Raw genomic sequence first — 25,705 nt, forward strand, 5'->3', positions numbered from 1 at the left:
ATTACACTGAATATTTTGAATAGGTAATATACACACATAGCAAAAGATGTTTCTCTCTTACAACTTCATCTTTTAGCCATAGAATTCCTCTCCCCAGAGGCAATCTCAATTCCAGTTTCTTCTGTATTCTTCTAGATATCTGATGAATTGTCTTAAATAACTATGACATAACAAGTCTTAGTGGCTCAAAGTACTACTATTCTAACTCTCTAATTTATGTTGCTATCTTATGACTGATTTCTTATATTTACACTGTGGAGAATAATCTCAGTTTGTGGAAGACTAATTTGAAAATAAGCTACTTCTGGTTTCCTATGCTCATGTGGACAAAAAAGTTTGTGTCTGATGGTTCTATTTTAGTTTTCTGGCCTTTTGAGTTTATATGATTTAAAGAATTATTTCAGAGACTTAACATCACTAATCATCAGGGAAATGTAAACCAAAACCACAGTGAGAAATGACCTCACACCAGTCACAATGGCTAGAATCAAAGAACAAGGACTAAGAAGTGTTGATGAGGATGTGGAGAAAAGGGAGCTTTGGTGTACTGCTGGTAAAAATGTAAACTGGTGCAGCCACTGGGAAAACAGTATGGAAGTTCCACAAAAATTAAAAATAGAAATACCATATGATCCAGTAATTTCACTGCTGGGTATCTGCCCAAAGAAAACAAAAACACCAATTTGAAAAGATATATGCATGCCTATCTTTACTATAGCATTATTTACAAAAGTCAAGATATGGAAGCAACCCAAGTGTCCAATGACAGATGAATGGATAAAGAAGGTGTGGTGTGTATATACAATGGAATATTACCCAGTCATAAAAAATAATGCAATCTTGGCATTCATGACAACATGGATGGACCTAGAGATTATTATGCTAAACAAAGTAAGTCAGATAACTACCACATGATTTCACTTGTGTATGGAGTCTAAAAATCAGAACAGATGACAAAAAAAACAGAAACAGGCTCATAAATACAAAGAACTGACGGCTGCAAGAGCGGGTGGGGAGATAGGTGAAAAAAGTAAAGGGGATTAAGAGGTCCAAACTTCCAGTCATAAATAAGTTGCGGGAATAAAAACTAAAGCATAGGGAATGTAGTCAATGATATCATAAAAACATTGTATAGTGACAGATGGTAACTACATTTACTGTGGTGAGCACTGTGTAATGTACAGAATATCAATTCATTATGTTGTACACCTGAGACTAATAGAATATAGTATGTCAACTACACTGCACTAGAAAAAAAATAGAATTAGTTTAGGGAAAAGTAACTATACTATTTATGTCAACGTTCTTTCAAACTTGCTTTAATACTAAAGGCACTCTTCACCCCATCCTGTAAAATGACAGATGATCACGCCAAAAGAACTTTTCTCTCCATGTTTTCAAGGTAATGTTAATGCTGAGACAATCGGCCCAATAGAGGACCTGATGAAGAATCCAGCTTTCAAATCCTGCTCCCTCATGCCATGGGCAGCTTGAGCTTCTACTCATAGTTGGGCTATCCTTAAAAGGAGGCAAGTTTTCACATCATAATTTACTTGTCTAGTCATTTACTTTTTTACTGATAGGTTAATTTTTTTTTCTTATTCTACTTAGAATGGGGGCTGTCTTACCAATCTTTAATCTTCCCTAAGACCAGCACCATATCTTATATATCACAGAGGCAGTCACTGCACAACGATTAAGCACATACCCACTTACTATGTGATTTTGAGCAACTTAAACCTCTGTGCCTTAGTTTCCTCATGTATAAAATGAACATAATAACAATGAAGCCATCAGATTGTTGTAGGGAATAAATGAGATAAATGCAAAAGTAAAATCTTAGAATTGGGCACATATAAAACACTCAGTAAAGGCTAACCATTGTTAGTAAATTTGTGTTGGCACTTAACACTGATTATTCAAAAGTAATTTATCTAGCAAATTTAACAATATATCTAGCACTAAAATAGAGTTGGGGAAAAAATGTTTCAAGGTCTTACCCAGGGTTGGAAGCCCATTTCTGTACAGTTTCTTCATCATCACCATCACATAAATCAGCAAAAGCAGCTTCTAAATCTTCTAACTGATGAATTCGAGTATCAACACAATCTACCAAGTCTTCCTTTAAACACATTGAAAAGCCAAGATTATAATTATTCTTTGAAAAAATAAGTGAAATCCCATTGCAATGAAAATAGCAGTTCAATTAATTAAAACCATGACTTCTTAAGTACTAACCATGGGCTTCCCCAATAAACACACAGATTTTGGTTAGATGTTTGAGAGCACTCTAATGAGCTATGAGATATTAGATATGTGATAAATAGACAAAACCCAAAAGAAACAAATGAAGGATACCTCTGTCAGGTTGGTACCAGGTTTTTTAAACTGGTACAGCTCTTGTAAGATTTTGTACTCTTCCTGGAAAACAAAACAAAAATCCATATACTAGGAAAAAAAACCAAGTTTTTTCTCAATGATATGCTTTAAGTAAAAAATGGCTATGATATAAGGAGAATATCTTAGATAATCCTTTAAAGATTAGTCTGTGAAAATCAGAGAAAATGTATAACTCAGATGTTATTGTAAACATTGTCATTGCTTTAGGGAACTCTATCTGACAAGAATGTATGAAAATTAGCTATGGAAAAAGACTTGATATGAAAGATTTCTAATAATATTCTACATTCTAAATGGATACATCCAAGGATCTAAACAGATTTTAGCTATGTATAGGAAATATACATGTCTTTAATAGCAACAACAAAAACTCTCCAAGTTCACTTTGCAGCCCTTTCCCTAGCCACTGAAGAGAACTCAGAAGTTCAAAGGCAATACTGGGAGCAGATACAATGAAGAATGATGCCTTCTAAGCACAGACGTTGCAGGAGAATGTCTCCCCTTTAGCATGCTAAATAGCCCCATTAGAGGTGGTATATCTGGTCCCAATAATCCCTTTTAGGAGTATGGGAAGAGTTTATATGCAAGAGCTGAAGTTCATTAAGCACAATGTTGTGCCACTACCCTCATCATAATAATCCTATGCATTGCGTGCGATTATTTTGATGTTATACTTGAAGAAACTGTGGGTCAGAAAGGTTACGTAACTTTCCCAAGATCATACAGCTAATAAGCATTAGAAGTAACAAACAGAACTTAACTTGCTCTGGACTTCTGCACATGCTCTTTAAAAAAAAGGATACAAAAATCTCCACTTCCCAGGTTTCCTAATAGCACTGGAAAAGGAGTAACTGCCATTAAGTTCCTTGTATAACTTTGTAGTAATTTTCATTAAAAATATTTGATGAGTATATTTGTAAAATAAATTCCTAAAGTCAGTTTCTTCAGCTTTCAGATATGCCTATTCAAGTTTTCTAAACAGTTCTAAGGTCATTTCATGATTCTAAGAACTTATGGTTATAACCACTGGCTCCATGTACAAGAGCAGGAAGAAATAGCAATTTTTCTCCCTTATTTGCAACTTGGGAGAGTACTCTAGGTCCCTCATTCTTGTTTCAGATTACACTAAATCCTCAAATCTTACCTATTTTTTAATCAATACCTATTTAGAGGTCTTTGATAAATCACAATGGCTTCCGATACATACGTGAATTAGGATCATGAAGTGCAACATCATTCTAATCAAACACTGAATTTAGGTAGAAAAAAGTTAATTTGAATCCCAAAAAGGACAGACTTGAACAGCCTCCCAAATCTTAAAGTAAGCAGTTACTGTGTCATAAAATGCACCCAGGAATGCACACTTGGAGCATGAATTTATTGGTTTCTTAAATGTCCCATCTCAGATCTGTGCAGGCTAATACCGTCTGGCTTTCTGCATTTAAGATCTGATGAGGTACCCTAAGGATCACAGGCCTGAATCATTAGCTACAAATAGTACATGTGTAATCAGGCACCTCATGGTCCAGTGGAAAATTTGTCACACAGAACTTTATATATGTAGAATATCTCTGGAAAGATACATCAAGAAACTGGCCATGATGTTTATTTCTGAGGTAACAAACTGAGGGAATGGGAATGGGGTGAGAAAGTGACATTCTTTAATGCATACGCTTTCTTGTACCATGGGATTTTAGTTTTTTCAACTACCCATGTACATATTACCCCAATTAATAAATACGAAATAATATATACTATCTAGAGCAAGGATCAGCAACCCACAACCCACAACTTGTTTTTGTATGGCCCTTGAGTTAAGAAAGGCACGTACATAATTCAATTTAAAAAATAGGTGCATATGATTTGAAAAGGTTTAACAACAACAAGGAACAATGTGTGATAGAAATCATTTGGGACCCCCAATAAAGTAATTATATCTGGCTGTTTGCAGAAAGTTTGCTGATCCCTGATCTAGAGAAATGTCATACAATTCTCAAGATCTACATTTCAAAAATACCACATTTACCTGAGTGAACATTTCTTTGAAGGGATTCTTGACTGAAAAGAAATCCAAGTCAATATCTAAAATAAATGCATCCCCTTTCTTCAAAATTTCCAGAATCTCCCCAGTGTTGACTGTAGTCTGACATTCTTGGCTTTCATAAGAACATGAACATGGTTGCTCTAGGCAAGTTTGGTCCCTCCTCTGTGTCACTGTGTCCTTTTCCAGTCCTTCTGAATAAGAGTCACACTTAGTAGAGGCAGTGTTTTCTGCATCTTCCAGTGCTAGCTTTGGCTTCTTAGCAGAAGACACTGCATCATTTTCTTCTTGATTGTTACAGGGTTTATAAGGTTTTACCATAATTACATCCAATTGTAAAGGTTTTTGGTTCTCTAGCTGGTCTTCAGTTACATAAAGACCATCACTTAGAAAGTAATGATCTGTACTTGTAACCCTGGATTAGAGGAAAAAAACGATTTTAAAGACAAATGGACAAATTAGCTGACATTTCATATAGCATTTCTGAAGCACTGCAGAAATGTAACAAAGAACATATTTAACAAAAACTAAGAGTTCTCTCTACTTTCGTTAATTCCTGTTTTTCTACAGAAATAGTTTTCCCCCTAGTTTTAGCTGTGCACATAACTGCCCGAAGGAGACTGGACTTCATAGCTGATCTTGTGGCGAGGTGTGGCTATTTGACTAAGTCCTGGACTAAGGCTGTGAGTGGAAGAGAAGCATATATAACCTTGCTCCCCTCCACCTGCTGACTGGTGCATGAACATGCAATTGGCAAGCCCACCCTGGGCTATGAGGACAAAGGCAATGCTCTGGAGATGAAGCAAAAAGATAAAAGGAAATGGGGTTTCCAAACCTGTAAACTGCCACATAGGCCCTGGACTGTGTGTGGTAAACTCTAATAAAAGAAAGAAAGAAATGATCCTCTTTCAGCTAGTGTTCTGAATCACTCTCATACCAGCAGCAACTTCATCCAAATAATCACTTAAGAGAAAAATTACATCTGGAAATAGTTTCTCTTAACAAAAGCTCCCTCTGATGTGTTTCAAAGCTTTGCCAAACTCTGTATAACCGTAATATTTTAATATGGAAAACAACTTCAAAATATCTTATACACATGCAGAATGCATTTTACAAGTTACAGATTTCTGATTTTAGACATATCAGTATGTTCTTAGCTTTTCAACTATATTATGCCTTAGCAAGTACTTGGAATAGCAAAACTAAATGCTTCTTCCAGAGTCGGGCTCTATCCAACTAAAATAATGGTTAATATTTATTTCCTACTCACCTTCCTCCAGCTATACAGCCTTAAATTTAAAAAGCTATTAATTTTCCAAAATAAGACTAATGACATAATACAGCTAATATCCAGGCTTATTGTAAATTGTGCCATCCAAAGAATGACAAAGGCTGTATCCCCCAACCTAAATTCGTATTCTTCTTTAATAAAGAACTCTTCACTTTGTTCTTATCTGTATAAACACATGCATCTCAGACTGCATACCTGAGTATGTGTCTCTTCTGCAAACTTTTACTTGCAGGATTAAGTAAAATCACCAGATAATCAAATTTTTCCTAATATTGTTATTATACATTGAGTTTCAAATGTCTGTTTCAGATTACTCAAAATTATCTGATTTTGCAGAAGCCTGTTAGAGGTCAACTTAGGACTACTCACTGAAGCACTAAATAAAAGCACTATCATTCTCTCACATACACCAGTATTATATATAATATTTATTCTATGTGGAGTCCTATTTATTTATTTAGTATAACATCCTCAATAAATATAATTTTCATGGATACACAACAAAGTTATTTGTGCAATTGATAAGAACACACAACAAAAACTAACAGTATCATTAAGGATATATCAGAAATAAAAAGTATCACTTTCAATGAGAAAGACTGTATTTCATTTTCAATGTATTACCATTTTATTCCATTCTCCTTCACCTTTGAGAAAGTTATGGTTTCACTGCTTAAAACATTCACCCCATCACAAAAGAATGTAGAAAGTCAAGAACACGATGATATTTCTAAAGATAATTACAGTATTGCAATATCCATAAAACATTGGTTAAAGAGCTTATATAACAAAACCAGCTGCACATGTAACTCAAGTCAAAGAATGCTGTAACTTTAATTATCTAAAGCTAATCATATTACTAAAACTAACACCCCAAATCTACTTTTTAGTCATTGGATTTACCAAAAAAAAATCTGAAATGAGGGAATTTTGCTTTTTCACTGCTAATTGTTCAATTCAGCAGACAATAATTAGATTGTAAGGAAACAGTAAAATGCATCATTAGATAAATAGATAAGGTACTTCATTTAATGGAATTAGTCATCAATGGAACCAGAATTCCAGAAGATGAAGATCCTATTATTCAAAACCAATGTGACCAGCAACAAAATATAAATGGTATGTGAAGAAGGTCAAGGCACTTGAAAACTTGTTCCTGCTGTTATGAGAACTCTTTAAAAGAGCTGAGGCTTAATCAGAGCCCATTTGCATGTAGACAACTTATGAGTTATTATGGGGATTCAAAATAAGATAAAAGAAGCATTCATTCCCTCTTATAAATATGAGGAAATTACCTGATTGTTGTGGTAGAAGTGTCTCTGCCTACTAAAAAGTGATGTTGGCCCTCTCTGATTTGCTGAGCCCATGTGGGATGAAGCCACAGCACATGAGAAAAATGGCCAGCATAAACTGCAGGCATAATCCAATTCTCAATACTTAATTCTCTGAAAAAGAAATAGAAAGCATGGAAACTACTAGTGAGTGGCTTTTCCCCAATGTAATTTCACCTAGAACAAGAGTTTAACAATTTTCCTGATGGCATTAAGGCATCATTTCCCCTTTTCATTGTATTGACATTTGCACTGACATTTGCACTGATGGTGCAAAACAATGGTGGGTTGGTATCCTAAGACTAATCAAGGCGATGGCACCAACTCTACTAGTAGTCACTGTATTCTTCACTACCAAGCACCACTGCCCCCTCCCAAAGCCAGTTTCATGTAAAAAGGTCCTTCATAATTTTATTAAACCTTGATCCTGAGTATACATTTTAAATATTCTGGGTGGCAAAATGAGAAATGCACAAAAAGTACTCCTGCTACTACATACTTTGAAGTACAACGGTTGTCTCAAGGAAAAACACTTGTGATTCAATTGAAAGCTGAACACCATTTTTCTTGAAAGAAAGAGTGATCAACATACAATTGTTATTCAGACTTAAATCTGAATTGTTGGATTCTACATTCGAATTAAGCTTTAAAAAACCACTACTTGTTAGTTTTGGTATGCTACTGAATATTCATAATTATCTGAAAAGGCTATGAAAATACTTTCTAAATTTTCTTCATTTACTTCCACCAAAACAACATATGGCAACAGACTGAATGTGGAAGCAGATATAAGAATCTAGCTGTCTCCTATAAAGACAAGTATCAAAGAGATGTGCAAAAACTTAAACATTGTTACTCTTACTATATTTTTTGCTTTGGAAAATATATTTTTCATAAAAATATATTTATGCTAACATATTGAAGTCTATTTTGAAATGAATTAATATTTTAAACATTTCTCAGTTTTAATTTCAAATATGGTAAATGTGAATAGATATAACTCACGCTTAGAAAAATGCTCAGTAATTTTTAAGGGTGTACAGGAATTCTCAGACTAAAAAGTTTAAGAATTATTATTCTATGACTATACAATCTGCATACTTGTTTCATAATTCTTTTCAATTTCTAAAATATAAAACCTCTAAATATAAAAGAGAGTAACAACAATGGTAGAGCTACCACATTTCTTTAGAAATTAGTTCTCTAAAATGGGGTTCTGGAAAAGGTCAACTGAAAGAAATGTAGTAGGCTAAAGTTAATTCATGCTAGCATCTATCTTTTAATTTTATATTATAAAGAAAAATTACTGCTATGTGTGTAATTTTTTACATTGTGTGACTAGGCTACATCCTAACAAATGCATATATAATGAGACAGTGGCAGAATTTCAGAGAACTTTATTACAGAAGAGAGTCTAGTAAGTCTTTATTTAGAAATATATTATATATGACCCTTCTAGGGGAAAGTAGTACAAATTTAGAGGTTGGAAGGTGTCAATACTGGAAGGAAGGATATACAAATTAAAGATGTGTTGCCTATACAACCATTGAACAACGTGTTTAAAACACATTTTCTTGCGCCTTAGTATCCAGACTTTTAAAGGGGAGAGGATGGGAGAACTGGCTTAGGTAACTTCTAAAGTCTCTTCTACCTCTAAAATTCTATATTCTAAAGCTGAGGTTGGCAAACATTGGCTAAGCCACTTGTTTTTGTAAATAAAGTTTTATTGGAACATAGCCACAGCCATTTGTTACACAATGTCCATGGTTGCTTTCCTACTATAAGGGCAGAGATAAGTAGTTGCAACAGAGACCATACAGTGAGCAAACTTAAGATACTTACTATCTGGCTCTTGAAGAAAAAGTCTGTCAACACTTGCTCTAAATAAAATAAAAAAGGCAAACAAAACAAAAACAAAACTCATGCGCTCAGCAAAGTCTATTTCCCTTGTTTATCATGTACTGCAAATTGTATTTCAAACACATAAAAGATCATTAAGAGGGATGCCTGGCTGGCTCAGTTGGTGGAGCATGTGGCTCTTGATCTCAGGGTCTTGAGTTTGAGCCCCACATCGGGGGCAGAGTCTACTTTAAAAAAAAAAAAAATCATTAACAAAAACCACGTATTACCCGAAAAGTGTTTCCTTGTCAAACACTGTGTCAGCTGGCATATTCACAGGAATGAGGAGGTCTGGATGTGAATCAAAATGCACAAAACTTATGTTACTGGCAGGAAGATGCTTTGAGCCAATGGCCCGGTATATATAAGGCAGGACCTGTAGAAAACACAGGCACACATTCGGAATTAGCACTGCAGTCATGAGCATATGCTCAGCTGCAGCCTGAAAAACAATGCTTAACATAACTACACATAATTTGAAGCACGCCGAGTTGCTAAAAAGTAGGAAAATATAAAATTTGTTCACTGTAGATGGGTTTAGATAGCGTTCCCAAGCTTTACTTTTTCCTCAGAAGTTCCAGCTTGCACCTCCAAAGGCTTTAATGGGCGTCTCTTGCTCCGATCTTGCCCCATCACAAACTCAAAAGATAATGTGGGTAAACAGACAAGGATTGGCCCTCAGGAAAACACTGGTAGTTAATACACATTCTGTCATAGGATGTGTTCAAGCTACCTTGGGTCTTCTGGCCTTTTCCACACCTTAGGATGATGGAGCCAGGCTAGGCGGTCTCCAAGGTTCCTGTCCTGTTAGAGTCCCTGTAGTTCTAGGTTTAATACTGAATTTGAAAACCTTGTGCTTCTTTCTCAGGCCCATACACACTATCTCTGGGTCCTGGGAAACTCAACTTCCTTTCTCCATCCATGAATCCGGAATCACCCTCTCCCCCTTTCATAACCAGATATATGCCTATTAATTAAAAAAAAGAAAAAAAAAGTCTCGAATCCACGGGCCTCCCTTCCAGAAGACTAGATTAAGGCACCGTTTTAGCTACTCCAAAGTAGCGCTGCCATAAAAATAGGAAATATCGCCCGTGTTTATCAAAGCAGGGCTCGCTGTAAAAAGATTTCTGTACACGCCAAGCACCCAATACCAACAGCCCTGAGTGCTACGACGACACTCCCTATACCACAGACCGCAGCCCACATTCTTTACAAAAAGCTTCCCGCCTACACACAGCCGCGCCGTGACGGAGACGCCGGGGGAAGCTGGAAGCCTGCGTCATCCTGCAGGTTAGGGACACGGGGCTCTGCAGTGAGAAAGCTCAGGTTCGAATCCCGACGCCGCCAGTTGTTGGTGTGGGATTCTGGGCGAACCGAGAAAGGTTAAATGAGTTGCCCGACGCATAGTAAGCGATTCAATAAACGTCAGCGCCTAGTCTCCCAAGTTAGTCGTCTCGGTGCTTTTCCCCACAGCAATGGAACTCGCGCGGATAACAAATTCTGCTTATCTCTGGCCTTCAATGCGGAGGCTCCGCAACCTCCTTGGCCCTCGCGCGATATTGCCCCAGGATCAAGCAGCCGCCGGCTCACCTCCTGGTGATCCTCCACGACCCACACTGGGAGCTTGGGGTAGCGCCGGAGGCGACCGCGCTCTCCCACAGAGTCGCCCATGCTTTTCCCGCGCGGCAGCATCCCAGCGAGCCGCAGTCGCGAGGCTAGGACCCCGCAACGCCGGAGCTGCAGCCCCACAGCCCCTCCCGGGTGGAAACGCGCGCTCACCCGGTTGCGGTTCCTCATTGGAAGATGTAGAGGGCAGGGGGCGGGCGCCGGGGCGTTCTACGAAGGCTATTGGCTTGTGTGTCCATCGCTCTCATTGACGCGCCAATCACCGAGCACAAGGCGCTGTGGCCAGTCCAAGAGCTTTCCCTGTCGCGGTCCAGCTTTCTCAGGTTTGCTTTTTAATTTTCTCGGTTTCCTGTTCCGGAGGCGCGGGTGGCGCTATGGTCTTGGCGGCTGCAGAATAAGCCTGGCTTTGCTTTGACGGCAACCTCGCGGCCCGAGAACCTTTTGTAGGTAAAAAGGGCAACTTGCGGGTGTTGGAAGAGGGAGCCTTTCCGAGTGTCCGGTTTAAACGGGTCTGGAGTCCGGGGCTGGGGCGAGAGGCGCTTTCGAGTTAAGGTCGGGCAGTCCCTCTTCAGATCTGCAGCTAAGGGTAAAAAAGCGACCCTAGGCCCGAATCCCGCAAACAAACAGAAGTGAAAAATGCGGCCTTTCATTCATTTATGGAGCGCATGCGGTGGTCCAGGCCTGGGGCCGCCCGGGTCTCGGAGCGGAGGGAGCCCGTGAGCCCGTGGGGCTCACAGTCTGGCGGGAGATGCAAACGGGGAAAGACGCAATTACAAATCCGCTGGACGAAGGTGACTGGCTTGGGGCTGCAAGTGAGGGAAAGGGTGTTGTTCTTAATAACGTGGGCACACTTTGCAACTCTTTCAACATAGACTGATGCCCCTGGACGTTTTAACTATGCGAGACAGCTCTCTCGGTTTCCCTGCTTCCGAACAGCAACCTAGGAGTAGACAGACGCAGAAAATAAGTACTTTTCCAGTTGCAGTGAACTCCTTGACTTTTGATTTTGAATTAAAGTTTGCATCCATAACGCAGTCTGACTATGCCTTCGATATGTCAGTTTCATAATCAGTGTTTCCAGATACTCTCTCTGTAGAAACATCCATGAGGATCTAATCCCGAAAGTTCAACTATTACACGCTGTACAAGTGTTAGTGATCCTGTTTCCCACTTCTAGGTTCAGCACACTCCTTTGTGTTCCCCTAGACCCTGTGCATACCTCTTTTCTCTTGTTTATTGCCTTACTTATTTATTTTTTTAAAAAGGTATTTTTTTTTTAAAGTGAATTCAGAGCTTGAGTCTTGCTGGCTATGTGTCTTACTCAACTTTGAGTCCACAGGGCCTGCGACTTGTATAGGCTCATTGAATATCGCATGAATCTGTGAAAAGGCCTACTCTTTGTCTGGTTTTGATAATGCAAATATGTCATGGATATATGTGAAAGGGAAGTGTACAGTAGCAACATAGAAACATATGCCATTGATGAGATAGTAAACATTTATTGACCACCTACTATGTGCAGGATGTTCTGCCAGGGGCTGTGAAGGATACAGAAATGACTATGAATCAACCCATGTCCTCAAGGAGCTAATAATCTAGTGGAGGAGTTAGAAATGTGCACACATTCCTATAATATGAGACAGTCTCTGGTAAGTGCTGTAAAAGAAGTAAGTAAGTCTAGAGGGAATGGGATTACTTTCTAAAGGGAACTAGGAAAGGCTTCACAGAAGAGGTGGCATTTGACATAGGTAGATGAAAGTCAGTGGGCAGATTCATAGAGCAGGGGATTTTAGAAGAGCGGGAGCAAAGAGCAAGCTGGGTGATAGTACCTGGTATGTTAGGCAACTGGGAAAATCTGGGGTTATAGGTACTTCATAGGGAAGGTGATGGAGGATAAGCCTAGAAGAAGTTGGGTCCAGGTTGTAGAAGGCCTTAATTGCCAAGCATGGAGTTTGAATTAGATTCTGTTGGCTATGAGCCATGAGTAGCCCGTGGTGACAAGATCAACTGTGTAGGTCATAGGTTTATCATGAAGGCTTAGACTGAATGATAATCATAAATCAGATATTATTTGATGCCTGCTAGTTATTAAGCACAGTGATTGATACAGCTAGATAATCTGACATTATTTTCTTGAACCTTTGTAAAAATCTACCTTAAGCCTATTGGTAAAACTTTTAGTTAGATAGACTTTAGGAAGATGCTTCTACATTAAAGTTTTTTGTATTTAATATTTATTTGAGTTTTTAAAATATTTGCTGAAGCTTAAATATTTGGAAAGTCATTCACGTTCACAGCATTCTTCAATGGAAAGCTGAGGATGAAATCAAGGATACCTGTTGTGTTTACAAATTATATTTGAATTTGATTGCTAGTCTCATTGTGATAAGGACATCTTCAAAGTTAGTTGTAAACTTTAATTTGGGGAACATACTCTTAATTTTGTCAGTATGCTCAATGCATTGGAGAATGCAAAATCAGTGTTAAGATGATTGCAGACATTAGCAGTTTGGGAAACATTTTTATGCCTATTTTATTCTTTCTGTCCTCTAGCGCTTATATTTTCTGTGGAAGATGTGACATATCCAGACAGTACGTCATGATGCAAGGCAATACGTGGTGAGTGGTGTGACAGTAATGGTGGGAGTTTTGGGAGAGCAGAGAGAAGAGCAAACACTGGCACTGGGCCCTGGAGAGTGGGAAGGATTTTGATACGTGCGGAGAGGAGGAAGTATGTTCACGTGGGGCAGGTACATGGCTAGGAGCACAGTCCAGAGCCCTGTCCTGGTGGAGCTTATATTTCTGAGGTGCAGCCAAACGTGAAAGTTGGAAGGAGGTAATTAGTTGGTGAATTGTGATTACTGTAGGACCTGCCAAGAAGCAGCATGGAGTGTGAGAGAGGGAACCTGACAAAGGCCTGGTGGGCGGTAATAGTGATTGTAGAAAGGCCAGCAAGGGTGTTATTATCGTAGCCAGGGAAGAAATGATGGTGTGAAGTAGATGAACTCAGGAAATATTTATATGAAGCAGAAGTGATGGGAATTTAAAGTAAATTTTTGGCTAAAAGGGATAAGGGAGGAAAAGTTACCAGATAATTCCCTGGTGTATGATTTGAGGACCAATAAATGCTATTATCTATCGAGATAGGAAACGCGAAAAGAGGAGCCAGTGGTATTGTCTTGGAGGGGAGGGTTATTAATTCCTTTTAGGACCTGTTATGTTGCATTTGTGGAATCTCTGCTGAGTGTGGAGGAAGGTGAAGACAGGAAGATGCTGGTGCAGATGTAGAGAATGTGGGGTGTGGGTAGGATGACATGGCAAGGATCAGATTTTTGGGGAGCCTGAGCACGGACAACAGCAAATGATTAAACAGTGGGATGTTGAGTTCATTCTGGAGGAGGAGCAGCTTTAGGGAGCGACAGAAGCCAGGGACTGACACAGGGGAAGAGGAGTTTATTGGCCATAAGGAGTTTGAGGTATTACAGAGAATGGCAACATCAGACAGGTGGAATAATCCAGTGGCTGAAGGGGTCTGTCAGTTGCTCTTAAAGATGGTAAGGTGTTTGCGAAACCCTGTTTATGGTGAGTTTTTGGTTCTTTTTTCTTTTTCTCTTTTTCTTTCCTCCTGCAAAGTCATAGAATGTCGTTCCACCCAGGGCGAGGGTGTCCCCGAGGGCGGGGAGGACATGGAGCCAGACCCTCAGCCCCAGCCTTCAGGCCCCAAAATCTGAGACTGCTTCACCCTCAGCAGCCTCCTGTGCAATATCAATACGAACCTCCAAGTGCCCCTTCCACCACATTCTCGAACTCTCCAGCCCCCAATTTTCTGCCTCCACGACCAGACTTTGTCCCCTTCCCTCCTCCCATGCCTCCATCAGCCCAAGGCCCTCTTCCTCCCTGCCCTATACGGCCCCCCTTCCCAAACCACCAGATGAGGCCCCCCTTCCCCGTGCCTCCTTGTTTTCCTCCTATGCCACCTCCGATGCCCTGTCCTAATAACCCCCCAGTCCCTGGAGCACCTCCTGGACAAGGCACTTTCCCCTTCATGATGCCCCCTCCTTCCATGCCCCACCCCCCACCCCCTCCTGTCATGCCACAGCAGGTCAATTATCAGTACCCTCCAGGATACTCACACCATAATTTCCCACCTCCCAATTTTAATAGCTTCCAGAACAACCCCAGTTCTTTCCCGCCCAGTGCTAATAACAGCAGTAGTCCTCATTTTAGGCACCTCCCTCCATACCCACTCCCCAAGGCTCCCAGCGAGAGAAGATCCCCGGAAAGGCTCAAACACTACGAGGATCACAGGCACCGGGATCACAGTCATGGGCGAGGCGAGAGGCATCGGTCCCTGGATCGGCGGGAACGAGGCCGAAGTCCTGACAGGAGAAGACAAGACAGCCGCTACAGATCAGATTATGACCGAGGGAGAACGCCCTCCCGTCACCGGAGCTATGAGCGCAGCAGGTAAAGCACACGTTGTTTTTAATGAACTGCAGAGGTCCAGACACGGGCCATCTGGGTTTCTCAGAAAACCAAACCAAAACGGTCCCGCAGTGCATTTTGATTTATAAAGGGAAGAAAGCGTGTTTGGGACTGTTTTGAAGAGGAAGAGACAACTGACAAGTAGTTAATGTTAGAAAAGCCACTTTTGAAAAGCATTTCAAAATTATCAATGTAGATTCATTGCAATGAGTGTAAGCTCATTACTCTGCATAATACAGCTCACATTTAATGGCGCTCTAATGAAAGTTCACATACTGCTTTTTCGTGTGTTTTCTGCATTATCATATTTACTTTTGTTCAGTATGATCACCGTATCAGGTTAAAGCACCTGAGTTCTTTTGGAATTGATCTGTGTATGCTATCAATTGAACTAGTTAAGCAGAATTTGCTTTCTGGTTTTTAGGATAAGTGGAAGTTTATTGTACATAGTTGCCTTCTTGCTCTGTTTCCTTGTAAAGTGCAATAACATTGGTTACACATCAAAGTTTTCAAAATAGTTTTTAACTTGATTTTGTTGCATTGAAATGTATTCATATTGAAGAAAGTTGTGTTTGAAAAATACTGCTTCATTCCAAATTACATTTGTTTTTTTTTCAAGAGACCAAATATTTGTACCAGATATACATAAGAAAGTAAGGTTTCCAGCAGGCATTTCTAAACTGGAACTCATAGATGGGTTTATAGAAATGCTCTGAAGTTATATGCAGAGTTTTATGTGTATGCATGTTTTTCTGTAAGTAAATTGGTACCTTTCAGCAGAATCTCAAGACTTTTCTCCAAAAGTCTAAGAACCAGTGGTTTAGATGGAAAAATAAAACTGTGTAGATAACAGCCGTACCAAAGAATTTGTACCTTCAGTGAACTCTTCGTATTGTTGAAGCTTTCTGTTTGTCGAGCTAGTAGTGGTGCTTCTCTTTCTGTCCGCTGTGGTGTGTTTACCTTCGTTGTCCTATGGAACTTTTGTGCTAAAAGGGTTTGAGCGCCCCAAACCAGGTCACTTCACTATGTGCGTTTGTAGAGAGCTGGTCTTGGCTCTTGTGGAATCAGTTCACTTCTTGGTTTCCACGTTTTTCACATGGCTCTTGGTTTTCATGTTCATGACTGAACATTTTGCCAGTTAATGGTAGTGGTCATTCTTAGTCCTGAAGAGAGTGATTAGTACTTGGAAGGTTTGGAAGCAAAATGTGTTGTTTCCTCTTCCCGATGCCCAGTGGCAGGTAGAAGGGAACTTGTTTCCTGCAGAAATGACTGATTCCTGGTGGGCCAGAGCTGGTTGAGAGTTGATAGACTCTAAAAAATCTTTTCAGCGTGAGTTACTGTTTTTGGTCAATTTTGTCCTTAATTATTTTCTGAGGGACTAATTGGCAGAGGCCTATGATAGTGTATTTGATAACTTTATGGTGAAAATCTAAACTGGAAAGTGTTAATAGTTGTCTTTAGACTTTGAAATGATCATTAATAATCCTGTTTCTAGGGAAACACTTCGCTCCGAACTCAACATTCTAGATGGGCATTTTTTTTTTCCATTTTGGGGTGCTGTAGTTAAGTTTTTAGGACTCTGCTATAAAAATCCTAAATTCTTGCATCAGGCTTAAACTTGGAGCTATGTGTTTCTTTAAAGAACCTCATGTCCTGTCAACTGAGAATCTCTACTGGTAAGTGAAATCAGGTGCCATTAATCTGCGTTATCCTAAACCACAACTCCTTCACATAGTAAAGACCTGCTTAGGCAGTTAGCTCATCTTTCTACATGCCTTTATTTCTGTTGGAGTCGTCTTGTAATGCTCTTGGGGTGTTTGCCCTGGAGCTGCCTTAGTGTCACGGCCACGTGATAGTAGGCTCCCTTTGAGGTCTTAGGTAGAGTGTCAGTCATCTGTCTTATAAGGAATGTCTCTGTGAAATAGAAATCGGGCATGGGATGTCCTAGCATAATTTCTAGAAGTATATTGGAGAAAACCAAAACTTCACAAATTTGTGCATTAGATTGTGTTAAATTTATGCAAATTCTGTAGTCTGTCCTCTGGCTACTTCTGCCCTCCTTCTTAGGGTAAGTCAGTCTATCCTTTTTCAGATCCCATCTTCTTTTTCTTCTCTAAAATATGGTTGAATACTGATTACCAGATTGTTTTAGGACTAACTATTTCTAGAGGAAGTTTTTGAAGAAGTGGATATGTGTATTTGTTACCAGGAAAGATCAAGGTTAGTCTGGGGAATGGGAAAAGAAACAATCTCATGCAGTACACTGAGCATGCTCTTCTGCAGTCTGGTGGGGACAGTGCACTGAATGGTGCTAAAGCACAATAATCCCCATAGCTGTCCTGGTGAGTACAACGTGTAGCCATCAGAGAGCTAGTATTATGTACTAAGGAATATCTTAATGCTTGCAGACAACGAAGAGTCTTTGGAAAAACAACCCAAACATTGTTTTTCTTGCTTTAAATGGGTTCATTAAACAATGTTACTAATGTGCTGTATATCCAGATTGGCCTTTTCAATTCATACCCACTCCGAGGTAGCAATCATCATCAGAAGTGTCATTCTCAAATGCAAAATTCTATTGCCCACATGTTAAAATACAAATAAAAAATTAGGGATGTCCTCTCAATAGAGTTTTTATTAGCAAATACAGGCGATTATTCTTTTCAGCCACCATGCTATTACACGTTACATTTTATCTGTCATGTGGTACCACTCACTATTTGGGATTTTACTGCTTAAAAGTAAGCTGTAATTTCATTTATTAATTTTTTTAAAGGAATCTCTACACCCAGTGTGGGGCTCAAACTCACAACCCCGAGAGCAGGAGTTGCATGTTCTACCGACTGAGCCAGCCAGGGGCCCCAGTAAACTAATTTTAGAAGTGTATCAAATAAAGAATGTAGAATCCCAAGCTCTGGCTACTTTATTTTGGACAGCTGGTGTATACCTGAGGCTTATACATATGTTAAGAGGAATCTTTCCTGAGGAGGGGTGATCTTTAAGTGAAAAAACAATTTCTGTTTTAATAATCTAAACAGTCACATTTCTCGATCATTTTTGTAAGTTTTGATTTTCAATGTATTTACATTTCTTCTGTTTGGCTATTGGTTGGGGGATGTTTTTGAATTCAGACATTTTTATGGTCTTCTAGCTGGACTCAGGCTAATATAACATTTTTTTTTTTCTATTCTAAGATTGGATGGTTATTTCCCTTAGATTTAGTTCTGATTTAAACACACTAGAGTTCCAAGTTTTGTTCCAGATCTTCATTATACTTATTAAATAGACTCAGAAGTTATTATTATTATCATTATTAAATTCCCATTTTACATTGAAAGGTTTTAAAATCCCTCATTCTATTTTACGTTGCATAAACCCAATGTCTCCATTAGGAGTTGTTTTCAGATGAAAACAGCATTTCAAGGTAAAGTGACTTACAATCTCATGGCAGTCAGCGATACCTAGAACTACCACTCAGGCCTCTAACCTGTAAGAGTTTAGAACTCTTTAATTGTAGAACCTTATCTTAATTTTCACAATAAAAGCTTTAATTTACATTTATTTGATGGATGAAATTGGGAGTTTTCTAGAAATCACTAGGTAGTAGAATCCTTTAAAGTTTTCCCTGTAGGCTAAACAACCGAGGATTGGCTGGTTGGAACATCTGGAGAGAAGATTATCATAAGTCCCTTTGCTGCTTAGCATCAAGTATGACTTCTTTCTTTGAAGAAAACAACAAAAAATGTCCAAGTTAGTTAACTTTGTAAAGTGAAAAGCTCCTTTATCCTTTAATAAATGATGAATAAAAATGTCCCATGGAGAATAGAGCCTGAAAAATTTGTAGGTGAGGTCCATTTATTTAGAAGATGAATTCAGTGAAAAGAGATGGTGTTTTTGAGTCTTTCTGTTGAAAACAGCTCTGTGTCTTAATTCCTTTAAGAGAGCGGGAACGGGAGAGACACAGGCACCGGGACAGCCGAAGATCACCATCTCTGGAAAGGTCCTACAAAAAAGAGTATAAGAGATCTGGAAGGTAAGCAAGGAGTTGACACTGAAAGAAGTCCTAGATCTCCTTGAATTCAGGTTTTGTGCTTATGCATAATAATCACCAAGTCTTCAAACTAGCCTAAGAGTCTATCCAAAATGCCCTGTGAAAAGCTAAAACAGCCAATAACTTAAAAACCTTTACTTTCAAGAGGTATTGAAGATGCACAAGGAAAATCTTGATAGATTTCCAAAAAGTTAGAAATTATACAGGCCAGTTTTTCTGACCTCAATTGCTATAAAACTGTATACACATTAATATTCAAGGCTTAAAAAAGAACCCTGGGAATTCATAATTATGCTCTTAAATTTACTTGTTTCAGAAAAAAAAAGTAAAACTGCAGTCACACTTTATTTAGAAGAACGACATTGAGATTGTTGTAAACCAAAACTTACAGGGTGTGACCAGTTCTATATCAAGAGGTAAAATTATATAATGGTAATCAATCACAGCACTCTGGAATCTGACAGATTTGGGGTCAGTTATTCTCCCAACTTTGATATTGGGCAGAGTTATATAACCTTTTTAAACTTCAGTGTCTTTGTCTAAAATAAGAACTGTTACACTTGCTTTATTGAGTGATGAGGAGTCATTGAGAGAATAGGTGTAAAAACACTTAGAGCTGGATCCAAAGTTAGTGTCAAATAAATGGTAACTGTATGTATACATTTTATATGTAGAATTATAATATATATAAATATGTTTATATAATTATCATCTGATTACTTGGCTCTACATATTGGTAGAGTATAAGAAAAGCAGAAAAAGGGATTTAAAGATAAAAGAAATTAATGAAATAGCAAACAGAATTATAGCACTGTAACAATATTTGGAAGTAAATGCAAGACTTCTTTGAAAGGTCATACGATTTAAAAAGTGGCAAATCAGGAAAAGAAAAACATACTCCATCAGGTATAAGAAAGAATGTATCATAAGAGTGAAGGGTATTTAAAAATTCTAATATGTTGGTATAAGTACAGATACTATATTCACAAAATTTAAAAACTTGGATGTGATGGGTTGATTTCTATGAAAGCAAAAATTACAAATCACATAAGAAGCAGAAAATTTTAATAGGCAAGTAACTATGGAAAAAAAATTGAAAAAGTTGGATTTGTACCACCTCCAAAAAAGTTTTAAACTGTTCTAGAACATTGGTGAAGATGGAAAGAGAGCTCAGCTCATGCTGTGATGCCCAGAAAACCGACATGGCAAAACATAACCTAATGGAAAGAAAACTACAAAACAATCTCTCTTTTGAATATGGATATGAAAATACTGATTAGTATATTAGCCAGTTGTTTTCAGGAGCATATTAAAATAACAGTTTAGTCCAAGATTGCATGGATAAATAGGTTAGTATTAGAAAATCTATAACTAATTCTTTGTGTCAAAATCTGTAGAGCTGTCTCAGTTCCTGTTTATTAGGTATTTAAAATAGAACCAGCATCCTTTTATAAATAGAAGGTTTGGTAAACTAGGTATATAAGCAGACTTCTTTAACATGATGGAGAATATCATCGCATGATGAGCATGACTGACACCATCTCAGAAGAGCCAAATTTAGTGTTGAAACCTTTCAGGCCTTCCCATCCAAGTTAGGAAAAAGATGCGGCTCCATTGCCTGTCACTGTCACCTGACAAGTGAACAAAACACATTGCAAACATTGGTGTGAGTGATACAGTCATTCACAGGAGTCCCCACTTTACAGGAATGAGAAAGTTAAGTGCCATGAGAAGTGCTTTTGATAGAGCAATTACACGTTGCTCTGGGAACACAACAGCGAGAGCTCAGTCTCGGGTAGTCATAGAAAAATTGACATTTTACCTTTTTTACAATTGATACTTGAAGTGTATATAGGGATGCATTAGGGAAGGGGATGGTAGAAGGAGAGAAAAGAGCATGTGTGAAGGTTGCAGTGTAGACAAGTGCTCTGAGAGGGTCAAGCGTGGACGTTGGGAAGTGAGTTTAGACAGCTTTTGTAGTAATCCGTACAGGGGATTATGCCTAGGCCAGCACAGTGACAGTGGTGATGGGGAGCCGTAGAGGTAACTGAGAGGCATTTATGAGATAGAGTCAGTAGGATAACTGAGGGTGAGGGAAGGAGAGTCAGCAGCCATCACCTGAGACCTGGTGCTCCCCATTGGGGGTGGGGAGCACTAAGAACGATGCAAGATGAGTACAGTTTGAGCATGTGGAGTTTGAGAATCTGTAAGACAACCAAGTGGAATTGTGTGGTAGTTAATTGGGTACACAGGTGTGAAGATCAGAAAAGAGATCCCAGCTGGAAATACCAAATGCCATGGATTAGATGAGATTAACGAGGAAGAGTTTGTTCAGAGAGGAAGGGCCGATGGAGGAGGAGCTAAGGACAGGAAAAAAAGCCAGATACTATGTTGATAGAAACCATTGAGGACCCCATTTATGGTTGGTGATTTTTAATGTAGAGTGCTGGAAATCTCTTTGGTCTAGTGGTTTCTTCTCCAGTGACCAGTAGCTTGTGAAGAAGGCAGAGACTTGGATTCTATGAGTTCCAACTAATGCAGTGGATGAGAAGATTAAAATCAGAGATATAAATACTGTAAAAGAAGAAAACTTACAGTTTGTAGTATAGCTTATTGTGAAGAAAGAAGTTCAAGTTTGGATTTTGACATTTGGAGTGCCTGAGACACTTTCCTAAAGAAGATGTTTTGCTCCTGTTTTGAAATGACCCTCTCAAAGTGTTAAAAAAATATTAATTGATATTCACAACAGACAACCCTGACCATCCATCATTCAGGACACCTGCTTCAAGGAGAGTGGCGTGAGGATGGTTTTGCCCCTGTTTCTCGGCAATAAACATTTGGTGTTATTTTAGTACATGTCAAAATGTCTGTGTCAAACAACCATATTAGCGTTTAACTACCACTTAATAGCTTTGTGATACTGGGCAAGTGATGCAGTTTCTAATTCTGTTTCCTCCGTAGGAGATGTTCATATCTACCTCATAGCATTCTTCTAAGGATTAAATGTGAGTGTCAGTAAAGTGCTTAGCAAAGTGTTAGGCTTGCATTAAGCACTAAAATAAACATACAAACCAGCCAACCCCATACTAGTGGAAGCTAAGAGTTGCCATTATTAGCTAATGGTATTAGCAGGAGAATTCAAGAGGATCAGCTAAGAAACAATGAGAATTAATTCACTGAAGTTGAAATTATAAAAGAAACATACTAAAATTAATATATTTGCTAAATACCAGAAACACCTAAGAAACCTAAATACCAGAAACACCTAAGAAAATGTAATGGGGAAAAAATGTAGGTTCACTATTGAAAATTTAACTAAAATTAAATATCTTTTTTTTTTTTTTAAAGATTTTATTTATTTATTTGAGACAGAATGAGAGAGAGAGAGCACATGAGAGGGGGGAGGGTCAGAGGGAGAAGCAGACTCCCTGCAGAGCAGGGAGCCTGATGCGGGACTCGATCCAGGGACTCCAGGATCATGACCTGAGCCGAAAGCAGTCGCTTAACCAACTGAGCCACCCAGGCGCCCCTAAAATTAAATATCTTAATAAGCTTAAAAAATATATAGATCAGTGTGAAGAAAACTAGAAATGTAGCTGAAGACAAGGTGATGTAAGTGAATGGAGGCATGCCATGTTCCCACAGTGGAAGTGGACAACAGGGTCGTGAAAATACCAGTGTTCTTCAAATAATCCATAATTTTAATGTAACTTAAGTTGAACTACTACTTTTAAAACTTTATAATGACTCTGATTCTTCCTTGGAATAGAAGTGAAAATAATGAAGAAAAATATTATGCAGGGATACTTACTTTAGTAGAATTAAAGTGTTCAATACACAGAATAATTAAAGCAGTTTGATGTGGGTATAAAATATCCCAGATATTGAGCAACATTCAAGTCATATGAAAATTTACATCTATCATAAAATTGTTTCAAATCAGAGGAGAAACTGATGGGACAATCGACAAGCCATATGGAGGAAAAACTGAAATTAGATTTCTGTCTTCTATCTCGGAGAGGTAGAATAAAAAAAATTTATGTTAAGGAGTAACTGAAGGAAATAGAAAATATTTATTTAACTTTGGGATGGGAAAGGATTCCAAGCATTACACTAAGTCAGGCAGCGTAAACAAAAAAAATCTCTAGATTTGGCCGTATAAGTTATATATAGCAATAGAATTAAAAGGAAAAAAACTGAAAGAGGTTGCATTCCATTTGACAGAAGGGCAGTTACCTTAAAAAAACTTTTTCAATGAATAAAAAAGACTGTACTCCTAATTTTAACAATACTAGCATAGCATATGACTGGGATGTTCATAAAGAAAGTGAACATGAAACGTTATTTTAATAGTGATAAAAAATTGCAAGTTAAATAAGATAACTTCTTTCATCAGAATGGCAGAGATTAAAAAATCATGTTGACAGGATGTATGGAAATGGGAACTCACATATGGTTTTGATTGTAGTCTAAACTGGTACTACCTATCTAGAGAGAAGCGTTAAAAAAAGTATGCATTCTCTGTGTGGAATAATATGGCAAGTGTACAAAGAACACAAGTGTGTTCACAGTAGCATTGTTTATGATGGCAAAAAGAAAAAGGTAACAACCTAAATGACTGATCAGATTTGTCAAATTATGGCTACATGTATAACAAGAAAAATACGCACCTATTATAAAAGTGGTTCAGGTATAGTTGTATTGAAATAGAAGGGTATTCCTGATTTTCTTTTGAGTGAGAAAGGCAGGCTGTGGAGTTCCTTTTTTTTGTTAAACTGTGTATATTTTTATGTATATATAGTCCTATATCTATATGTTTTAACACATTTGTGAAATGTAGTGGTTATCTTGGAGTGGTTTTATGGATGAGTTTTGTTTTATTTTTGTTAATGCTTTATTAGCTTTCTACAGTGGATGTATATACATTTTACTTTACAGTAACTTCTGGTAACAAAATATATACATTGTAACATTTAGAAGTTATATCAATAAGTAATCAGTATATGTAATCTTTCTAATCACCCACCCATTCCCCCCTGCACCCTCACACACTTCCTGTCTTAAAATTAGAAGTTAGTGGTAGAGTTGATGTGAATAGGTAATTTATGACTTTGATCCAGTTGTAAGCTTTCTTGGATTATAGTAACTTTGGTAGTTGTGGCTGCAGAGGATGCCCGCATTATACTAATAAAGCAGTTACTCTCCCTGGCTGCATTCTCAGGGTCTGTAGGGTTGCATTTAAATTTTTGGATCTTAAGTTAAAATCTATCCTGTAGGTTTTTCCCTCTAAACACATCCATAGGATGGGTCTTTGCATATTTCAAGCAGGAATTCAAGGAGATTGACTTGTTTTTATCCTTTTTAATTGAGTTAATATTAGTCTGTGCAGGAATCAGAATTTGACAAAGTGGTGGTTCACTAAGTAGTAACCCAAGTGTGGGCTTCCAGAGAGGTGGTTAGGGAGGATATAACTGGTTCACTCTTGGATTATGGTCCTCAAGCTCAATGTATTGGCCAAGCTGAAACCATGTTTTGTGAAGCCTTTCTTTTTTCTTCGCAAAGCAAGCCGTGGAAGATTCAAACTAGTATTCTCGTTGCTGACATTGTCTGTGGAGATTTTCAAGTATTTCCGAAATATCTTTCTCTTCTAGGAGTTACGGTTTGCCGGTTGTCCCTGAACCTGCTGGATGCACACCAGAATTACCTGGGGAGATTATTAAAAATACAGATTCTTGGGCCCCACCCCCGGAGACTGTGAATCAGTAAGTAGATCTGGGGTAGGGCCTGGGAATTTGTATTTTTAAACAACTAACTTCAGGTGATTCTGATGCCATCAGACTAGTGTTTAGGAATCACTGGTTTAACAAAAGCAAATATGGTGATTTGGTATGGCATTTTTATTTTAGGTGAAAAGTGAACTAAACAGGTGAAATAGAATCGTTTTACAACATAAGAGCATTTTAAATAATTAGCGTCCTTTGCCTCCTTTTAAAGTCGCTCCCCAAGTAGGGAGAAAAAGAGAGCTCGTTGGGAGGAAGAAAAAGACAGATGGAGTGACAGCCAGAGCACTGGCAAAGAGAAGAATTATACCTCAATAAAGGAAAAAGAGCCGGAGGAGACACTGCCTGACAAAAATGAGGAGGAGGAAGAAGAACTTCTTAAGCCTGTGTGGATTCGCTGCACGCACTCAGAAAACTACTACTCCAGTGACCCCATGGATCAGGTGGTAGGTCTGAGAAGCTGTAGACCAGGGTTTCTCAGCTTTGGCACCTTTGGCATTTGGAGTCAGATAATTCTGTGGTGGGGCCTGCCCTGCGCATTATAAGATGTTGAGCAGCATCCCTGGGATGTGTGCACAGGATGCCAGTAGAACCCCTCCCCACTTGTGATACCAAAGCTGTCTTCAGATGTTGCCAAATGCCCCCTCCCACCCTCCCCGGTTGAGAACCTGTGCTGTAGACCAAAGCTGTTTTATACAAGCGAAGGCGAGAGTGCAGGAGTAATTCAAGTATCTCTTCGTTCTGCATTTTTATAACACTGCTAGTCTTGATACTGGTGGTTTGATAAGTTTTCACACGTAA

General features: G+C 38.6%; 2 protein-coding genes across 20 annotated transcripts in view; one reads left to right on the forward strand and one right to left on the reverse strand.

Moving 5' to 3' along the window:
- CUNH5orf22 (chromosome unknown C5orf22 homolog) overlaps positions 1-10,733 on the reverse strand; it is a 61,692-nt gene extending 50,959 nt beyond the window's left edge. For 9 of the 11 annotated variants that reach the window (XM_064596821.1, XM_064596822.1, XM_064596820.1 and 6 more), the window contains exons 1-7: positions 10,553-10,733; positions 9,193-9,338; positions 7,028-7,177; positions 5,277-5,318; positions 4,427-4,856; positions 2,359-2,421; positions 2,001-2,122 (exon numbers count right to left, since the gene is read on the reverse strand). In XM_064596821.1, the coding sequence (XP_064452891.1) occupies positions 2,001-2,122; positions 2,359-2,421; positions 4,427-4,856; positions 5,277-5,318; positions 7,028-7,177; positions 9,193-9,338; positions 10,553-10,654 (1,055 nt within the window). In that variant the 5' untranslated portion in view covers positions 10,655-10,733. The remainder of the gene's footprint in view (positions 1-2,000; positions 2,123-2,358; positions 2,422-4,426; positions 4,857-5,276; positions 5,319-7,027; positions 7,178-9,192; positions 9,339-10,552) is intronic. The other 2 variants (XM_054504670.2, XM_045863069.3) reach the window with 2 other exon arrangements.
- A 73-nt stretch (positions 10,734-10,806) lies between these two features.
- DROSHA (drosha ribonuclease III) overlaps positions 10,807-25,705 on the forward strand; it is a 120,272-nt gene continuing 105,373 nt past the window's right edge. For 3 of the 9 annotated variants that reach the window (XM_045863093.3, XM_054504678.2, XM_064596818.1), the window contains exons 1-7: positions 10,886-11,035; positions 12,111-12,237; positions 13,142-13,207; positions 14,222-15,055; positions 19,014-19,106; positions 24,776-24,886; positions 25,119-25,350. In XM_045863093.3, the coding sequence (XP_045719049.1) occupies positions 13,188-13,207; positions 14,222-15,055; positions 19,014-19,106; positions 24,776-24,886; positions 25,119-25,350 (1,290 nt within the window). In that variant the 5' untranslated portion in view covers positions 10,886-11,035; positions 12,111-12,237; positions 13,142-13,187. Of the gene's footprint in view, positions 11,036-12,110; positions 12,238-13,141; positions 13,208-14,221; positions 15,056-19,013; positions 19,107-24,775; positions 24,887-25,118; positions 25,351-25,705 lie in introns of all 9 variants that reach the window. The other 6 variants (XM_045863085.3, XM_045863136.2, XM_064596817.1 and 3 more) reach the window with 6 other exon arrangements.

The sequence above is a fragment of the Mirounga angustirostris genome, unplaced genomic scaffold, assembly GCF_029215605.1.
Source record: "Mirounga angustirostris isolate CCGP_5_RB_7025 unplaced genomic scaffold, mMirAng1.0.hap1 SCAF_7, whole genome shotgun sequence".
Classification (NCBI taxonomy): domain Eukaryota; kingdom Metazoa; phylum Chordata; class Mammalia; order Carnivora; family Phocidae; genus Mirounga; species Mirounga angustirostris.